Source organism: Mytilus edulis, chromosome 2, assembly GCF_963676685.1.
Source record: "Mytilus edulis chromosome 2, xbMytEdul2.2, whole genome shotgun sequence".
NCBI classification, from domain to species: Eukaryota; Metazoa; Mollusca; class Bivalvia; order Mytilida; family Mytilidae; genus Mytilus; species Mytilus edulis.
Window position 1 is genome coordinate 82783257 of NC_092345.1, and position 15458 is coordinate 82798714.

A 15458-nucleotide genomic window follows, 5' to 3' on the forward strand; every position below is an offset into this window, starting at 1 on the left:
CCGAATCCTTACCCTGACAGTCACATGGTTATGTGAACATTAATTCTGATGTAGACTCGCACATTTGACGTACATCAGTTCACCTGCATGTAAACGTCACACAGGTACATAGAACATAACTTTGTCGTTCAAAGTATGAACAGAATATAGTCTATAGTTCTTTTAGGCATATCCTCTGCAGAATCTAAATTAGAAGCGTCCCTAGTCCTTCTTGATAAAATTAAGAGGAAATGGGGAATGTGTCAAAGCTACAACAACACGACCATAGAGCAGACAACAGCATGCTTATAATGCTTATCGGGATTTAAAAAATAAATAAAAGCCACGTCATTGTGTATCAAATAAACAAAAAAAGGGCATATAGACAAAGAACATTAGCAAAAATGAAAGACAAGCATACAAAAATTATCATAGAACAATACACAATTGCGGAATGTATAAGTACAGAGCCACGTCATCTGTACCAAATAAACTCACAAAAAAAATATATAGACATGCACATTAGCAAAAACAGAGTCACTTCAAATGGATATCTATAAAAAAAGATAGATTGTAGAGCCATGAATGTGCATGCATGGCAGATTTTACTATTTTTTAGTTCGCAGAACCTCAAAACAATATGATTAACCTGTAGAATATTGCTATTAATTTGTATGGTCAACGGTAAACGAAAATGATTGGGTAATATAAAATAGGTCACTAACGACCATACCATTCTGTGTAATACATTTTATTCCATTGAGGTTTCGATCAAAGCTATAAATACACAGATAACCATTGAAGCAACAACTGACCGTTAAAGAGGGGTGAAAGATACCAGAGGGACATCCAAACTTATAGTCGAAAATAAACTGACAACGCCATGGCTAAAAAGAAAAAGACCAACAGATAAATAATAGTACACAAAAAACAATTACATTTCAAAATCATGTGTGGCAGAAAAGCAATCTTTTAAATAAATTTTATTTTTATTATCTCTTGTACATAAATATTATTGGAAGAATATTGGTCCTCGTAGACATGAAACAAAAGTTGATACGGCATTTACATCGCCAGCTCTGTACTTAGCTTTCTTAGCAGTGAGTTCACGGTTAACATCTTCCAAAATAGTTACAAGATCGTATCTGAAATAAGTCAATCAGACTTTAATAGCATCTTGTACAACATTATATATAAACTGAAAACAAAACTAGTTAATAATGGATTTGGCTGCCTTATAGATAATGGAATTTGATACGTCTGTCATAAAATTGAAAGGTTTAGCTAGCTTTAAAACCAGGTTAAATCCACCATGTTCTACATAAGAACATTCCTGTACCAAGTCAAGAATATGACAGTTGTTATCCATTCGTTTGATGTGTTTGACCTTTTGATTTTTCCATTTGATTAGGGATTTTCCTTTTTGAAATTTCCTCAGAGTTCAGTATTTTTGTTAGTTTACTTTTTAGATTACTGACAAATGTTATGTTTCCTTTTTTTAGGAACAAGCTGATGTGATAGGAAGACAAAATTAGTTAAACAATCTCTGTTTTAAAACTAAGTAAATTATATTTAGTGTTAGTAGTTATGTTTCAATAGTTCAATAATCCTTTAAAAATCAATGTTAAAGAGAAAATCTGATGTTATTTTTTAGAAAATATATCAAATGATTGCGATACAATTGACAGTTACAGCTACCAATATGACAATATTTCTACTTACGCCTCGCCTTTGTCTTTGAGATTTTTGTAGAGTGAATTGAGATAAAATGATGAGGACTGTTCAGAACGGTAACTAATAGACCCAGGTAGAGAGGAGTATCCCACTAGAAAATCAACGTCGTTAATCAAAAACTTGGGTTTATCGTCTTGTATACTCTTTTCCACTTTATTTTTTCCTTCCATTGGCAGAGCTGCTGTGTCTGCAACTACAAGTACTATGGGGCAATAGTTTGAGTACATCTTACGTTTCATAGTAACTTTTTTTAATATACAAACAGTACAAATTATTTTTGAGGAAGGAATTTTGATTTGATGGAACATGTCACCGCCATCATTGTTAAACCATAAACATATAAACTTTTATTTTTCCATGTGGATCTGAAATTTTAGATAGATTTGAAAGATATTTAGCATAATAAAGTATGTTGATAACATTACTGTATAAATGTAATGAATAATATTGAATTCTTTACAGGATAAATTAATAAAAACCTACCATCTTCTTCGCCAACTGGACAGGCCTGAAAGAAACACAATTTTGGTTTGCCTTTCAGATCTTTGCACGCTTCCTGTTTAAACAACTTTAATTGTTGACTCATCAAAACTTGTTGCCCGTCACTGCCGTATAATTTTCCTATATTTCCATGGCTGGACAAAATAAGTAGAAAACAGTCAAAGGCTTTATGATCAGCACGAGCTATGGTCTTTATTTCATGTTCCATTTCCCATTTTTTCAGGTTATCTTTCCTAACTACACGGAATCCTAGTCCCGTTAAAACTGTTTCTAGGTTTTCTGAGAAAACAGTTTATACAACAATGTAAAACTTAAAGTTGCTAGAAATCAAATTAAAAATTAAGATTATGTGAATATATAATATTAGGGATTATAGATAACGTATTCCAACTTGAACTTCCTTTTTACAATGCCATGAAAATAAACGTACTATACTGTACTAGCAATATACAAGCTTCATCTTCTGATAGAATATGCATTGTCAACTCATACGATATTCAAGAGCTTGCAGCTGCTACTCATCCTTTGTTTTGTAAAAGGTCATCGGTGTCTGAGCAAAAAATGAATGAGCCAGGGTGTTCACAAACAATGTTTCGTCCTTTTTTCTTTACACATCATTAAAAAGTATCTTCGGAGTTACTCGACCAAGTTAACACACCAATAACCTCTAGAAAATATGTGGTTAATCCTATAATGTTGTATTTTTAAAATTAGAATCAATGTTAATACCAATGAAAACAATATTTAAATATTTTACTACTGTGCTAAATTGATAACCATTAATAATAGGTTTTCAAAGACTCGATTAGTTTACATTGAGCTGTTTAATATCGACCTTTACCTGCATCGGTGTCTGCTCCTGGTCTTTTCGGTAATTCTCTACTTAAAGGGTCTCCAGGAATCTGGTAGAATGTTCCATTACTAATGATTAATGCATAACCTATCCAAAATGGCAGACATATTTAGGTAAATATATAAAATTTCAGTATATGTGATCATATTTAAAGTAAAGATAATAAAAAAAAGTATTTAACTATGTTGATTTATTTACATAATTTTTTTTTATCATATTAATACATATTCCAACAAGTGAACATGTATATCCAAATTATTTTTGCAAAGAATTCCACTCAAGCCTTAGCTAGGGGTCGTTTTAAACTTGCAGTGAGGTGAAAGTGATTAAGATACATATTGAAGGCCTCACTGTGATTCGAGATGAAGAACAGCAATAATTGCGCTGATCCTTTGGTTTTTGTGTGTTTTTTGTTGTTGTTGTGGTTGTTGCTGTGCATGTATTGGTTTTGTGTCATTGATGAATACCCCATATCCTTTGATTTTCTATTAGAAAATTAAAAACTCTGTGTTATTGATTGCAAGATCATTTTATCAATATTAAATAACGAAAATATACACCTCTTGGTTTAGCATCCATCTTGTACTTAAATCCTTCACTGTAATCCTGGAACTGCCTTACTGTCATGTCAACTTCTAATCTAGTGGACTGACCCTTCTCTAATGGCTGCAACTTCCGGAAAAGCTCTGTGAGAAAACCTGATGTGTTTACGAACCTATCGTCTGTTTTTAACTTTTTGTACTGATCCAAAACCAGTTGAGCGTCTTCCAGAGGCAATTCTGTAGTTCCTAACTTAAGTTCAATACTTTCAGTTTTCCCCGATTTACCTTTGGTTATCTTCTGTGGTGTCTCATCTGCAATGTTCATTTTGAGAAATTATACCTGAATAACACCTCGAAAAAGTTTACAATAAGGATCAATTGAGAACAAAACTTGCGATAAAAGAGATGATTTCAGCATACCAATTGTGAACTTTCCGTTTATACGAAGCAATATTCCTATAACGCCTACATATGAATTATATATTACCCAGTTTATATTATATTCCAGAGCTAACGTTTCCTGTCATAATTTCCCAAATAGATAATTGGCCCATACAAGGAAGCTATAATCCATTGGTTCCAAGAGATGAGGTTAAAGTAATCCCTTCGATAATTTTACGGACGCCATTACGAGTTGGACAACTGTTACTGAATAACTGTTTCACAGATGACAACGTATTTATATGTCCACAATGCCGTTACCACAATCCAATCCTCTTTTCCTCGAATGTGAACGAGAATTATAGCTAATATGTACTGGCATGAGTAACATGAAGAGGAAAGGTATGTACATGTACAACATCAACATATTTTTTTCCTATTTGAACAGAAGGAACCTATTCTGTTGTCCACAAGCCAAAACATTGTTTTTCCTGCCATGCCAAAATTACAATAATTACCTTCCTGTGGACCACCATTTAAACCTTGAACAATATATTTCTTGTCTTTTTTAAGCTTGCCGTCCTCTTTTACTTGACCTTTAGTTGTCTTGTTTGATGCGGCCATGCTGCTATCCTTTTAAATAGAGAAAAAATATTGTATAAATCAAAATTGCGATCTTTTTTATCTTGATTAATTATAATACAATGATTTTTAATATTATAGAACTACAAAAATGTCATTTGTAACTGCGATGCATAATTATTGAAATAGAATTAAATGGGGTAATACATAGACAACAGCTGAGATATAGGCCTGTTCTTGCAGGCATCTGGGAAGAATCTCATTATAGTCTCTGAATGGTATTGTCTAGTTGAGGTAAATGGTTTTCTGACATGTGATTGTATGTTTACTACTGTTTCTTCGTGGGTTGCTTTCTAGTTACCGAGTTTCAACCTTGATCCTAGATTTTTCTATCCTAGTGTTTGCATGATGTTCGTTCTTGTCCATGATTGTAGGCTGAATTTTAAGTTTGCAAATTCAGCAGCTCGTCTATATTTCACGGAAAGGTCATCTACTATTAACAAAACTCAATGCCATGAAAGCCCTGTCACGCACTCATAAAACCAATAAATACACCAATAATAATTTGTATATGAATATTTACCTTTGTCTTGAATCGTCAACATTTGTGTCATTCTTGCAAAACCAAAATAATTATATACACGTGACTTGCGTAAGCATATGTATAAATGTAAAGTTGTGATCAATGGTCCGATCGACGAAATTCCTTTATCCATTTCAATTAAAAAACTATATTAAGACTAATTCTGGTTCCATTGGAATATTTGAATATTTTCTATGTGTATTTTCTTGTTTTCTAATTGATGGTCAGCTCTCTTGTTTAAGTTTACCCATCATCCCTAACAATAGAATATTTATAATTAAAAAAATGTCTCATACATGTACAATGTCTCAATAAAACAGCAATGTTAAACATCAATACGTGACCTATACAACACAGAAAAGACCGTTGATCACACGAGGTAAAAACACCAGTACTTGAAACTTAATGGCATGCTTACATATCAAATATAAAAACAGTTTTGAAGTAAAGTATTGCTACAAATATCCCCCCCTTTTTTCCCTCGTTGTAAACATAGTACTACTATTACAATAATTATATCTATATTTATATTCGGAATGTGTACTCTAACTAACTGTACAAAAGAAAACTATAATATTCGACACTTTTGATACAAGCCTTTCAAATGAATTGTTCCACCGTTAAACTCTCTATTGGCGACATATAGGGTTACAATTCCAACTTTTAACAGATTAAGATAACAAGAAACTTTAAAACAAGTAAGTAATTGTAAACTTCTTTCGTGTTTTTGTCTTCGATAAACATTTTTTACATAATTCTATTCTAAATCATAAACGTCTTGTCGAGAAATAATTTGGTAACCCTAATAACTGTTACATTACATCTTTTATCTAATTTTTAAAGTAATACATTATTTCTATTTTCAGTATGTAAAAATATTAAAACAGGGATGTCATCAATAGGGGATAAATGGAAGGAAATGGTAAGGCATATTACTTGAAAAATCTTTTTACAATAATAAGCACTACAAAACGTGTGTGCTGACCGAGATTTACACCTGACAATAGTCGTTTTAATTGTACTAAAGACGTTTTTGTTTAAATTCTATAATTATATATATTTTGTAATGCAACTTTTAGCATTCTTCATGCAGGATTCTCTAGAGAGGTGCTTCGAAAGAGGACTGATTAGGATATACGCGCGGGTAAATGTCCTTCATACAGTCATAAATGTTGACTCTTAAATGTCACTGAGGTCATTCCATGTTTTGACCCCAGGACAAAATAAACAAATAAATTCGATAAATAGTAAATCATTTTTCTTCAACAGAATTATTAAAAAAAATATATCTTTTTTTAATGTCATGGAGGGCGCTCGATTAAAAATAGTTTTATATCACGACTCGTTGACGATATCATTTTCAATTTCTTAATTTATAAACCTGTTACTATAGATGTCAAACGCAGAAGGCGTTTCTGACACAACATTTGGTACGGCTTACCAGCTACTAACTAATATCCGTCTTCATTATGTTAAGCTTAATGTATCAATTTACTATCTATATACTGAAATGTATACTGTTGAGGCAATTGTAACTTGTTATATCAATGCGTTGTAGAGCATTTTGGATAACCCAGTGCCACATTACAGAAATGTTCACGTGGTGAAAAAGAAACCTCTTAGAAATATTGGACCAGGTAAGATCAATTACATTCCTGGAACTTCCCTCACCAGTGATTTGTTGAATACATTTTATTTGACGCAAAATATTTTACTTAGTAGGAAAAGAAATACCTGTTTCCATGCACACACTTTTCAACCCATACAATTTATTTATCCTTTCCATACATTTTGAAATACAACAAATAAGGTTTATAAAGATATTATACAAATATAGCCTTTGTATGAGGTCGATACAAGGATATATTGACCTGAAAGAAGTATATTGACTGAGGACGAAGTCCGAGGTCGATATACTTCTTTGGGTCGATATATTCTGTATTGACCTCATACAAAGGCTATATTTGTTATATTATTAATTTCCGACCATATTTGTATCAAAATCGTCATTTAGGTTTGTTGGAATTTTATAGATATTACATTGTTTCCTTGACAATAGCAACATATTAGTTGTTATTTCATTTTACTTTTTTTTTTTACATCTTATGTATTTGAAGATTTTTTTCGTCAAATAATCGATCACAGATATCATGTGTTTCAAAACGTTAAACAATATCCTGAAATTCATTACATGACGTCACAAAGTATATCGGTTTTTAGATATTCTAAAAATAACCGTGCGATATGCTTTTTGCCGGTCAATATGCATTTTGCTATCCGCCGTTTTCTCTCTACCTTCGAAAATATAGTTTAACATGTGACTATCCCTAAACGAATCAAATTTGTTAAAATATACGAATTAATAATATTAAAAAATAACTGCGCTGTAGAAACAAAACGAACCTCCTCAATGATATTTGACAGATCGTTTTTTATTCGATAAGATATGTTAGATTGTTTTACAGCATGTTATTCGAGATATTAATACACCATTATTTGTAGGATTCAAGTCTGCACCAGCGTATGGAAAGAAATGGGTTCATCACAAGAAAATATCAGACAACGAATCTTTAGGTAAGTATAAACAGTTTGACAAAACCAGATTTAAAATAGCTTTCAGTAACTGCAAGATTGTTTAGATCGACACTTTGTGTCTTTTCTGTATAATAGTTGGGTTTGTGTGTGTGTGTGCTTTTTTTTGTACTTCGTGCGGATCTGATGAGTCTAGATATAGAGCGAATCGAAACTTGAATTATCCTCTAAGTTTCATCAACCTCTTTATTGTAAATGACTGTATATGTTGATGTGCTTCAGATCTGTTGTAGTTAAGTGTGTCATTGCACACAAGTACTATTCTATTCAAGCAATTATAGTTCAGAAATATTGTGGAATTATTCGCTATTCTTATCTTGTTCATTTATATATAACTTCGTGATGTATTATAGTACCTGATTTATTTCAGTATCATCTGCCTCCGGGTTTCTGTCCTATCGATCGTGGACCAAAACAAGCCATGCTTCTTCGCTGACAGGGAAACTAAGTGAGTTGTTTTAGATGGCAAATAATAGCTTCTAAATATTTAAAGACCAATGATAACAAATATTCCTAACCACACACTTATATGTGCACTATTAGAACATGTTTTATTAGGTCAACTGCTTAAATAAATAGTTCTAGTTTGTTATTTTAATGTGTAAAACAGTATAAAAAAAGATAAAAGTAGAATAAACTTCATTTTATTGCGAATTATTTATTTTTGAATTACATTCATATAAGTTGTGGATCTGCTTTTATAGACTGTTTGTAGACTGAAAAAAACCCATTACAACATCACATTTGCTTCTGTACGATTAACACCCAATCCTTTAAACGCTTTGGTCGCTCACATTGATGTGGTTCTTTTGGAAATCATTTCTGTGTGAACCGTAGTAGTAAGAGTTTCATAAATGTTGATGACAGGCAGCTATGACCTTTTTCACCTTTGTGTTGTTTTAGGAATATTTAACCCAGAAAACGTTGTTGTCCGTCTTATCTCTCCTACCTCAATTAGGGTGTCATGGCGGCCTCCAGAAAATTATGGAAGCGAAATCTCGCGATATATCATAGATGTTATGACTGAAGATGGGGACAAAATTGGACAGCACATAATTGAAGTCGACAACCCAGTGAAAAACCATTACACATACGAAATAGATAATCTACCTTCTGATGCGAAATTAAATGTTAACATAAAAGCCAAAAGAAAGGGATATTACAGTGATTCTGTACAGAGAGAAATATCAACTTATGAAGAAAGTAGGTTTAAAGATAAAGTCATCTAATAAATCTTACCATGTAAATATTAAGCATATAATTAATTAAAAATCTGACTTCTCGGGCGACGATTCATGTTAAAATGAAAACCTAAATTGCATCTTTCAATACTTAAATAAAAGCAACAGTAGTATACCGCTGTTCGAAAGTCATAAATCGATTGAAACAAAAACAAAACTGGGTTACAAAATAAAACCGAGCTAAACACATCAACTATAAGAAAACAACGAAACAACAGAAACACTGAAGTGAACAAAATACAAACGACAATGAATGCAACACACACAGAAACGAACTATGAGAACATCTGCCATTTTCCTTACTTTGAACAAGACATTTTAAGAAGAAAAAAAAACGGTGAGTTGAACCTGTTTTCTTTGTGGCGTTAAAAGGTATCATCATTTTCAATAAGATTCTATCGAGAACGTGACAGTAATCTTAACTATTTAACATTTATGGTCGATTTATCTTCAAATAATTAATTTCAGATATAGCAGACCGGAATCACATGAGAAGAAAAATAGAGACATCAGATGGCGAGCGAGGAATTGTATCACCTATGCCATATCACATGGGAGATAAAACTAGAGGTAAAGAATTATATTGATTTTTTCATTTCTACATTGTACCTTCATTAATTCAGGTATCTGTAGATCTAAAATACGTTAAAAAAATCTATCAAAGGTTAAATACTAATGGAACTGCTTACTTAGTTTCTGCATAATTTCTAAATCTATCAACGGAGAAATCAAGATAATATATGTTATAAATCAGTATCGACTACTGAGCTGTAAATTAACTCAGTCAAGATTTCAAATTCATTTCAGGTAGGCGACAATGTTAGCTTTTTCTTCCTTTCCTCTGTTTATATCGTTAACTGGCTATGTATAATGGTTCATTTTGAAGCTTAGATATTTTATATGTATTTTTTTAAGTCCAATATAAGTTCCAAGTCTAAGAAAAAAGTTCGAAAGGTCAAATAAAGAACAAAGTTGAAGAGCATTGAAAACACAAAATTCAAGAAGATTTTGCCACATACAGCTTCGATAATCTATTCCTGACCATGGGATAGAACATCCTTAGTTTTCGAAGAATTCAAAGTTTTGTAAAGACATGTCTTTTATATTTAATGTGTTATCTTTGCAGGTTTCGCTTTAATCATAGTAAACCTTAATAACCCGGCAGGTGAAGAAGATGCAGGTATGTGATGTTTAAGTTTTGTAAGATTAACTTTCAAAGTTGTTTTAATGTAATGCAGATATAGTGCGTAATTAGAGTGAAGGAAAATCTCGCTCTTGACATCTTTGGTTGAAATAGCAATGAACATAAGACAATATAATTGTTTTCTGTTCATGTTTTAATCTTTAGAACGTTTCGAATTTCGAGGATGTTAACAAATATATGTCACCGGTCGGACCTTAACAGTCACCAAAACATATATACCGCATATAATGATACCGTAAACCGCATTATTTGTATTCGCAAACAAAAATGATATTGCTGTTTCCTTGTATCAAATCACGTAAGAAATCCTTTAAATCTTATCATAATATTTGATTTATATTTTCTATTAGATTCAGAGACTATTACAGAAATGTTAAAAAATGCTTTCCCATTGTGAACATGACTGTGTAGTACTTTATGAACATTCTGTCAAATTACACATAATCGTCTTTATGTATTACTTTTCAAATTCGAGCAAAATTAGTCGACTCAGTTTTATTCATCAAAATCGGGTAATGCAGAGTACATATGATGTCTTTATTTTTGTACTATATACTCATATATTTATGTAGAACTTTACTGTCTCATCTTATGAACATTTATTTTAGATTACATGAAAAGTCTTTTCAAGGATCACCTAAATTTTAAAGTTGCTACTCACCTGAACTTAGAAGCATCTAAGATGAAATCAGCAGTTCAACACTATGCTGAACAAGAGTCCTACCATGATATATTTGTCTGTGTGTTTGCTTGTTCAGGAAATCTAGGAGTGTTATATGGTTCTGATGGAAAACGAAGTGTACCAATAGAAGATTTGCTACGACCCCTCAGTGAAAGTAGAGGGTTACAAGATAAACCTAAAATTGTTTTAATAGATGCTTGTCAAGGAGTGGAAGAACATTGTAAGTTACCTATGTATCTGACAAAGTTTGAATTAAATGCATTTCATCTTATAACTATAATGACCAAAACATTAAAGATCTCCTTAATTATTTGACATATATTTTTATTTTTAGTTGAAATCCATGCAACACCATTAGCTCCACATTCAATCAAAATATCTTGGCCACAGCACAAAGTGGGTGAGGGAGATGAAGTAAGATATATGGTTTACTATAGAGTTTCCGGGGGAGGAGAACGGTTCGAAGAAATCACAGAGCATAACTCTCTGATACTAAGAGATCTTCAAGACAATACAGCATATAGAATAATTGTTGTTTCACTTTGGAAGTTTCGATCTCTTTCGGGAAAATGGAAAGAGGTCAAAGGTACACCATCTCAAGAAATTGAATGCTCTACATTTGAAAAAGGTATATAATTCCATAATTAAATATCAAACATCCGGAATGTGATTTTTAAGTACCCTAAAGGGCTGATAGCTTTAAGTGGTAACTTCAATTTCCTCCAACCCTCTGATGAACATGTATCCTGTCATCAATTAATAATTAGTAGGATTTTAACTTTTGATTTGTCAAAATTGATTCTTATGATCTAACCAAATTTACTGAAATAAGAACTTGTGGTTTGAACTACAATGTAAACACTTATAAAAAAAAAATTCAAGAACGATTGTTGCGCTAAAAAAGATTCCAGACATAGCATCATATCTACGACAAAAATGTGTTTCCGTGTTGATATCGTGTTTTGCGTGTGGAATTTGATGTAAGAGGCCAGTAATAAATCACAACCAGTTATGGATTAGTCTGATTTGAAAACACGCAACATTTGCGTCAAACTATCTTTTATTATTAGAGAAATAATCAATAAGATATATAATAACAGCCAAAAATTTGACGGAAAGGTTCTCGAATAGGTAGGGTACACTATTTATACGGGTAGGCTTAGTTATGTTCCCGCCAATGTAATTGTTAATTTACACAATACTTATTTTGTTTACCTAGGTAATTCATCAATTTGAATTTAAAAAAAAGTACCACCATATAGCATACAAAATGTTGTTCAAATGTCAATGAGACAACCTTCCATCAAAAACCAAATGACTTAGAAGTAATCATCTATAAAACAAAACCCTTACCGCATTGCAGTCGCCCAACCCTCCCCATACCTTATACAGTGTTGGTACCATACTTTTTTTTTTATCTTATTTATTTATTAAATTTTATTTGTTACTTATTCGTTATCATAATGACAAATTACTCTCTATTGATTGCACATATATTTTTTTCAGATTCATTTCAGCCAAGGCATATTAATGCTGTTTCAATGAATCCATATAGCATTGATGTGTCATGGATAGGACCCAAATACTTTGAGAATATAAAGAACTATATAATATTTTTTCGTGGATCACGGATAACAGTCAGTCCCTCGCCAGATACACTGAACTATTTTACACAACTTCATCACTTGCTACCAGACACTGAATACAAATTGAAAGTGGTAGCTGTCTTAAAAAACGGACAGCGAGATGAAGTGGAATTATTTGCTCACACGAAAAAGAAAGGTATGTTACTAGTATGCACATGCAATACTATATGACTCGAAATGTAATTACATATAGCTCTTCTACTAAAGCTCAAAATTTTGAACACTTGCACAAAAACAACAACTCTTCTGATTTTAACTTACAAAAATCAAATGCAATATATATAGAAAGCAATTGCAATATCGAGGCTGTGTATGACAGACGAATGCCAGCTTCCAAGTAAGAGTCATCTGGTGCCCAAAAATATACTTATTTGAGAGGATTACTGCTTACTATTGCACAAAGGTTTCAAAATGGTAACGTTGAAGTTATGTCATCAAAAGTTTTACGTACGCCACACTGATATGGTTTATTACCTTAGCTGTATTTGGCAAAACTTTAAGTGTTTTATTTGGCCTTTTCAACATTTTTTTAGTCGAGCGTCACTGGTGAGTCTTTTGTAGACGAAACGCGCGTTTTTATCCTGGTATCTATGATGAATTTATTTGCCTCTATGGTATATATGTGTCACAGATGACAATTTATATGGTTCATTTGTCGTTACCACAGTCTCGTCCTCCTCTTTCCCTCAATTGTTGGAGGACAAAATTAGATGCTACGAGTTACATACATTTTTTGTAAATTTCAGAAAACATGCAACCAAAGCAAATCGATTGTTTTGTGATTTCACCGACGCAAGTGTGCGTGAGATGGAAACCACCAGACGGGAAACATAAACATTTATTAACAAAATACAAAGTTCGATGGGGTGAAAGTGCAAGAAACTATAAAGAGATTGACACTGAATACGCTTCGTGTATTTTACGGGACTTAAATGTAAATACAGAATATACAATACAAGTTAATGTTGTAACAAAGAAAGGCAAGTTTGATATACCAATAGAAGTGAAAGAGCCTGCAAGAACAACAATTCGAACGACTACACGTAAGTAAATACTAGCTTCATTTAACTTTACTTTTGAAACATTTTGCAAATACATTTTTTATAAACGTCTTCACATCCGTTTATAAAACTTCAGTTTTACTTACGAGAACTCTCGTAGTTACCAGAATAAACTGTAAATTCGTTTGTTGTCTCACGAAAAATAAGAATGATTATTTAATTGTTTACCGATTTTCATTCGAGCTATTTTTCATATTCTATTTTAAAAGCATTTCATTTAGTTTTATTTGTGTATTTGTCATATAATTGTGCATTTTACATGTTTAGATCCCTACAACCTAGTAAAATTTGGTAGAAAATGCAAGTTAGTGAAGAAAAAATCATGTCTTTTTGTTATATTTAAAAAAAATATAAGCAGGTTATAAACGTCATGACTTTGTCTGTCTCTCTTCGACTTACTAATTTTAATTCACTCAATTTCCTATTCTGCCTCATTTTTGTTGAATGTCTGAGCATTCAATTGAATTTCTCTACTTAAATGATTCAAAACTTAAAATCGTACATTCTTTTTAAAGCTGGATCCACATATATTCCAAAAGAACCAGATTTCTTAATTGGCATATCTACGATACCACGGTTTGGGAGTTACTTAGATCATGAAAAAGGATCAAAGTATCTGTCGGCAATCAAACATCACTTTGAAGACAATCCAAGGTATGTTCAACATGCATTCTATTGAAAAAGTTCTTTTAAAATTACTACAAGAACTGTATGACATAATTATCATTTTATTGAGGTGATCTAAAATATATCGAGCTAATATAAGATTTTAGATGATGCTATTTTTAGAACTTGAAATTTAAGATACTACCGATACTGATTTCACTCCCGGTTTTTAGTGGAGTTCGTGTTGTTTCTTATTTATTATTTATAACTGTTGATGTAAATGTCCTTTGGTTTTTTAGTCTTTGTTTACTCCTTGGTTTTGAATGTTATTGTCTTTCTATTGGCTTGCGCAATATTTTAATTAATGTCTACCAAATGCACTTGAACAAACTCTAAGATAAGGAGGCTTATATTCAGTGCTAGAACAGAAAGCTCAACGAGAAGTTAAAATTTTCAAAAGAATTATTTTCTAAATTAAGCAGTGTTCCTGTGTAAAGGATAAACAGTATATGACATGTAACTGCATGACCCTCCTTTTCACACTTTGAACATACATTTTTTTAGCAATGCAATGATTCCCGTGCAAACTGATTCAATTTGCCAGTAGGTATTTTGTTCAGAATATCATAGGCAGAATTTAGAAACAGTTTCGTTAATATAAAAAACAGTTGAGAAAAGACGTTTTGTTATTTATTTTTAGCTATGTGAGAAAAAAAACAATAAATAAAAAGTCTCAGTTGTTTTACAGGCTTGTAAGGAGAGATATAACAACAGTTCTCCAAGAAGCAAATACCATGGTTAACACAGATGAGAACACCACAGTCAGACAGGTTGCTTTGTTATACTCAACACTGACAGGACCTATATACTTTAATTCCTGAAATGCATAATTGGAAGCAACTCTTCAAAATTTAGATTCTTATACACCGAAAAAAAAAATCAAAACATATTGCAAAACTTGTATATGACTGTTTGTCTTGTACTTTTTTCGAGCCAACTGAAGTGTGAATGTATGTGTGTGTTACGTCAACATGAATGCAACTTCTAATTCACAGTTAGGCCTCAAAACTAGCATCCTCTTTTTGAGTAAACAAAATGGATTAAGATTTAAAATTCTATTTGAAGATGATACACCAAACAAATGAGAGCATGTGATTTATATTATAACGTATATTTTTAATGTTTGTACTAAGTCAACTATTATATAATTAAGATACATTCTGGTGCGATATTATAAGTAGTTTTTGTTGTTTTTTGCTACATTCAATGAC

General features: G+C 31.9%; 2 protein-coding genes across 6 annotated transcripts in view; one reads left to right on the top strand and one right to left on the bottom strand.

Moving 5' to 3' along the window:
- LOC139513156 (receptor-type tyrosine-protein phosphatase F-like) overlaps window positions 1-15418 on the top strand; it is a 42932-nt gene extending 27514 nt beyond the window's left edge. For 2 of the 3 annotated variants that reach the window (XM_071301433.1, XM_071301435.1), the window contains 13 exons: window positions 6022-6077; window positions 6714-6792; window positions 7658-7729; window positions 8118-8195; window positions 8651-8950; window positions 9457-9558; window positions 10115-10168; window positions 10801-11094; window positions 11209-11502; window positions 12381-12656; window positions 13267-13563; window positions 14097-14235; window positions 14936-15418. In XM_071301433.1, coding sequence (XP_071157534.1) covers window positions 6022-6077; window positions 6714-6792; window positions 7658-7729; window positions 8118-8195; window positions 8651-8950; window positions 9457-9558; window positions 10115-10168; window positions 10801-11094; window positions 11209-11502; window positions 12381-12656; window positions 13267-13563; window positions 14097-14235; window positions 14936-15068 — 2174 coding nt within the window. In that variant the 3' untranslated portion in view covers window positions 15069-15418. Of the gene's footprint in view, window positions 1-5737; window positions 5854-6021; window positions 6078-6713; window positions 6793-7657; window positions 7730-8117; window positions 8196-8650; window positions 8951-9456; window positions 9559-10114; window positions 10169-10800; window positions 11095-11208; window positions 11503-12380; window positions 12657-13266; window positions 13564-14096; window positions 14236-14935 lie in introns of those variants that run through there. The other variant, XM_071301434.1, reaches the window with a different exon arrangement.
- LOC139513157 (caspase-3-like) lies at window positions 947-5217 on the bottom strand. 3 transcript variants are annotated; one of them, XM_071301437.1, is made up of 7 exons: window positions 5156-5217; window positions 4509-4623; window positions 3628-3921; window positions 3056-3154; window positions 2197-2493; window positions 1702-1906; window positions 947-1124 (listed from the first exon to the last, which is right to left on the bottom strand). In XM_071301437.1, the coding sequence occupies exons 2-7, from the start codon at window positions 4612-4614 to the stop codon at window positions 992-994; spliced, it is 1134 nt and encodes a 377-aa protein (XP_071157538.1). In that variant the 5' UTR covers window positions 4615-4623; window positions 5156-5217; the 3' UTR covers window positions 947-991. The 3 variants fall into 3 exon arrangements, with proteins under 3 accessions (XP_071157538.1, XP_071157539.1, XP_071157537.1); XM_071301438.1 differs by lacking the exon at window positions 5156-5217 and having other exon boundaries at window positions 1702-1804; window positions 4509-4622; XM_071301436.1 differs by lacking the exon at window positions 5156-5217 and having other exon boundaries at window positions 1702-1915; window positions 4509-4622.
- Window positions 15419-15458: the final 40 nt, after the last annotated feature.

Bases quoted from the DNA above. Each gene is read 5' to 3' on its own strand.
- LOC139513157 (XM_071301436.1), bottom strand. From the start codon at position 4,614: ATGGCCGCATCAAACAAGACAACTAAAGGTCAAGTAAAAGAGGACGGC. The intron at 1,916-2,196 runs GTAGGTTTTTAT...ATTGCCCCATAG, and splicing joins TCCAGTTGGCGAAGAAGATG to TACTTGTAGTTGCAGACACA. The intron at 1,125-1,701 runs GTAAGTAGAAAT...GACTTATTTCAG, and splicing joins CTCAAAGACAAAGGCGAGGC to ATACGATCTTGTAACTATTT.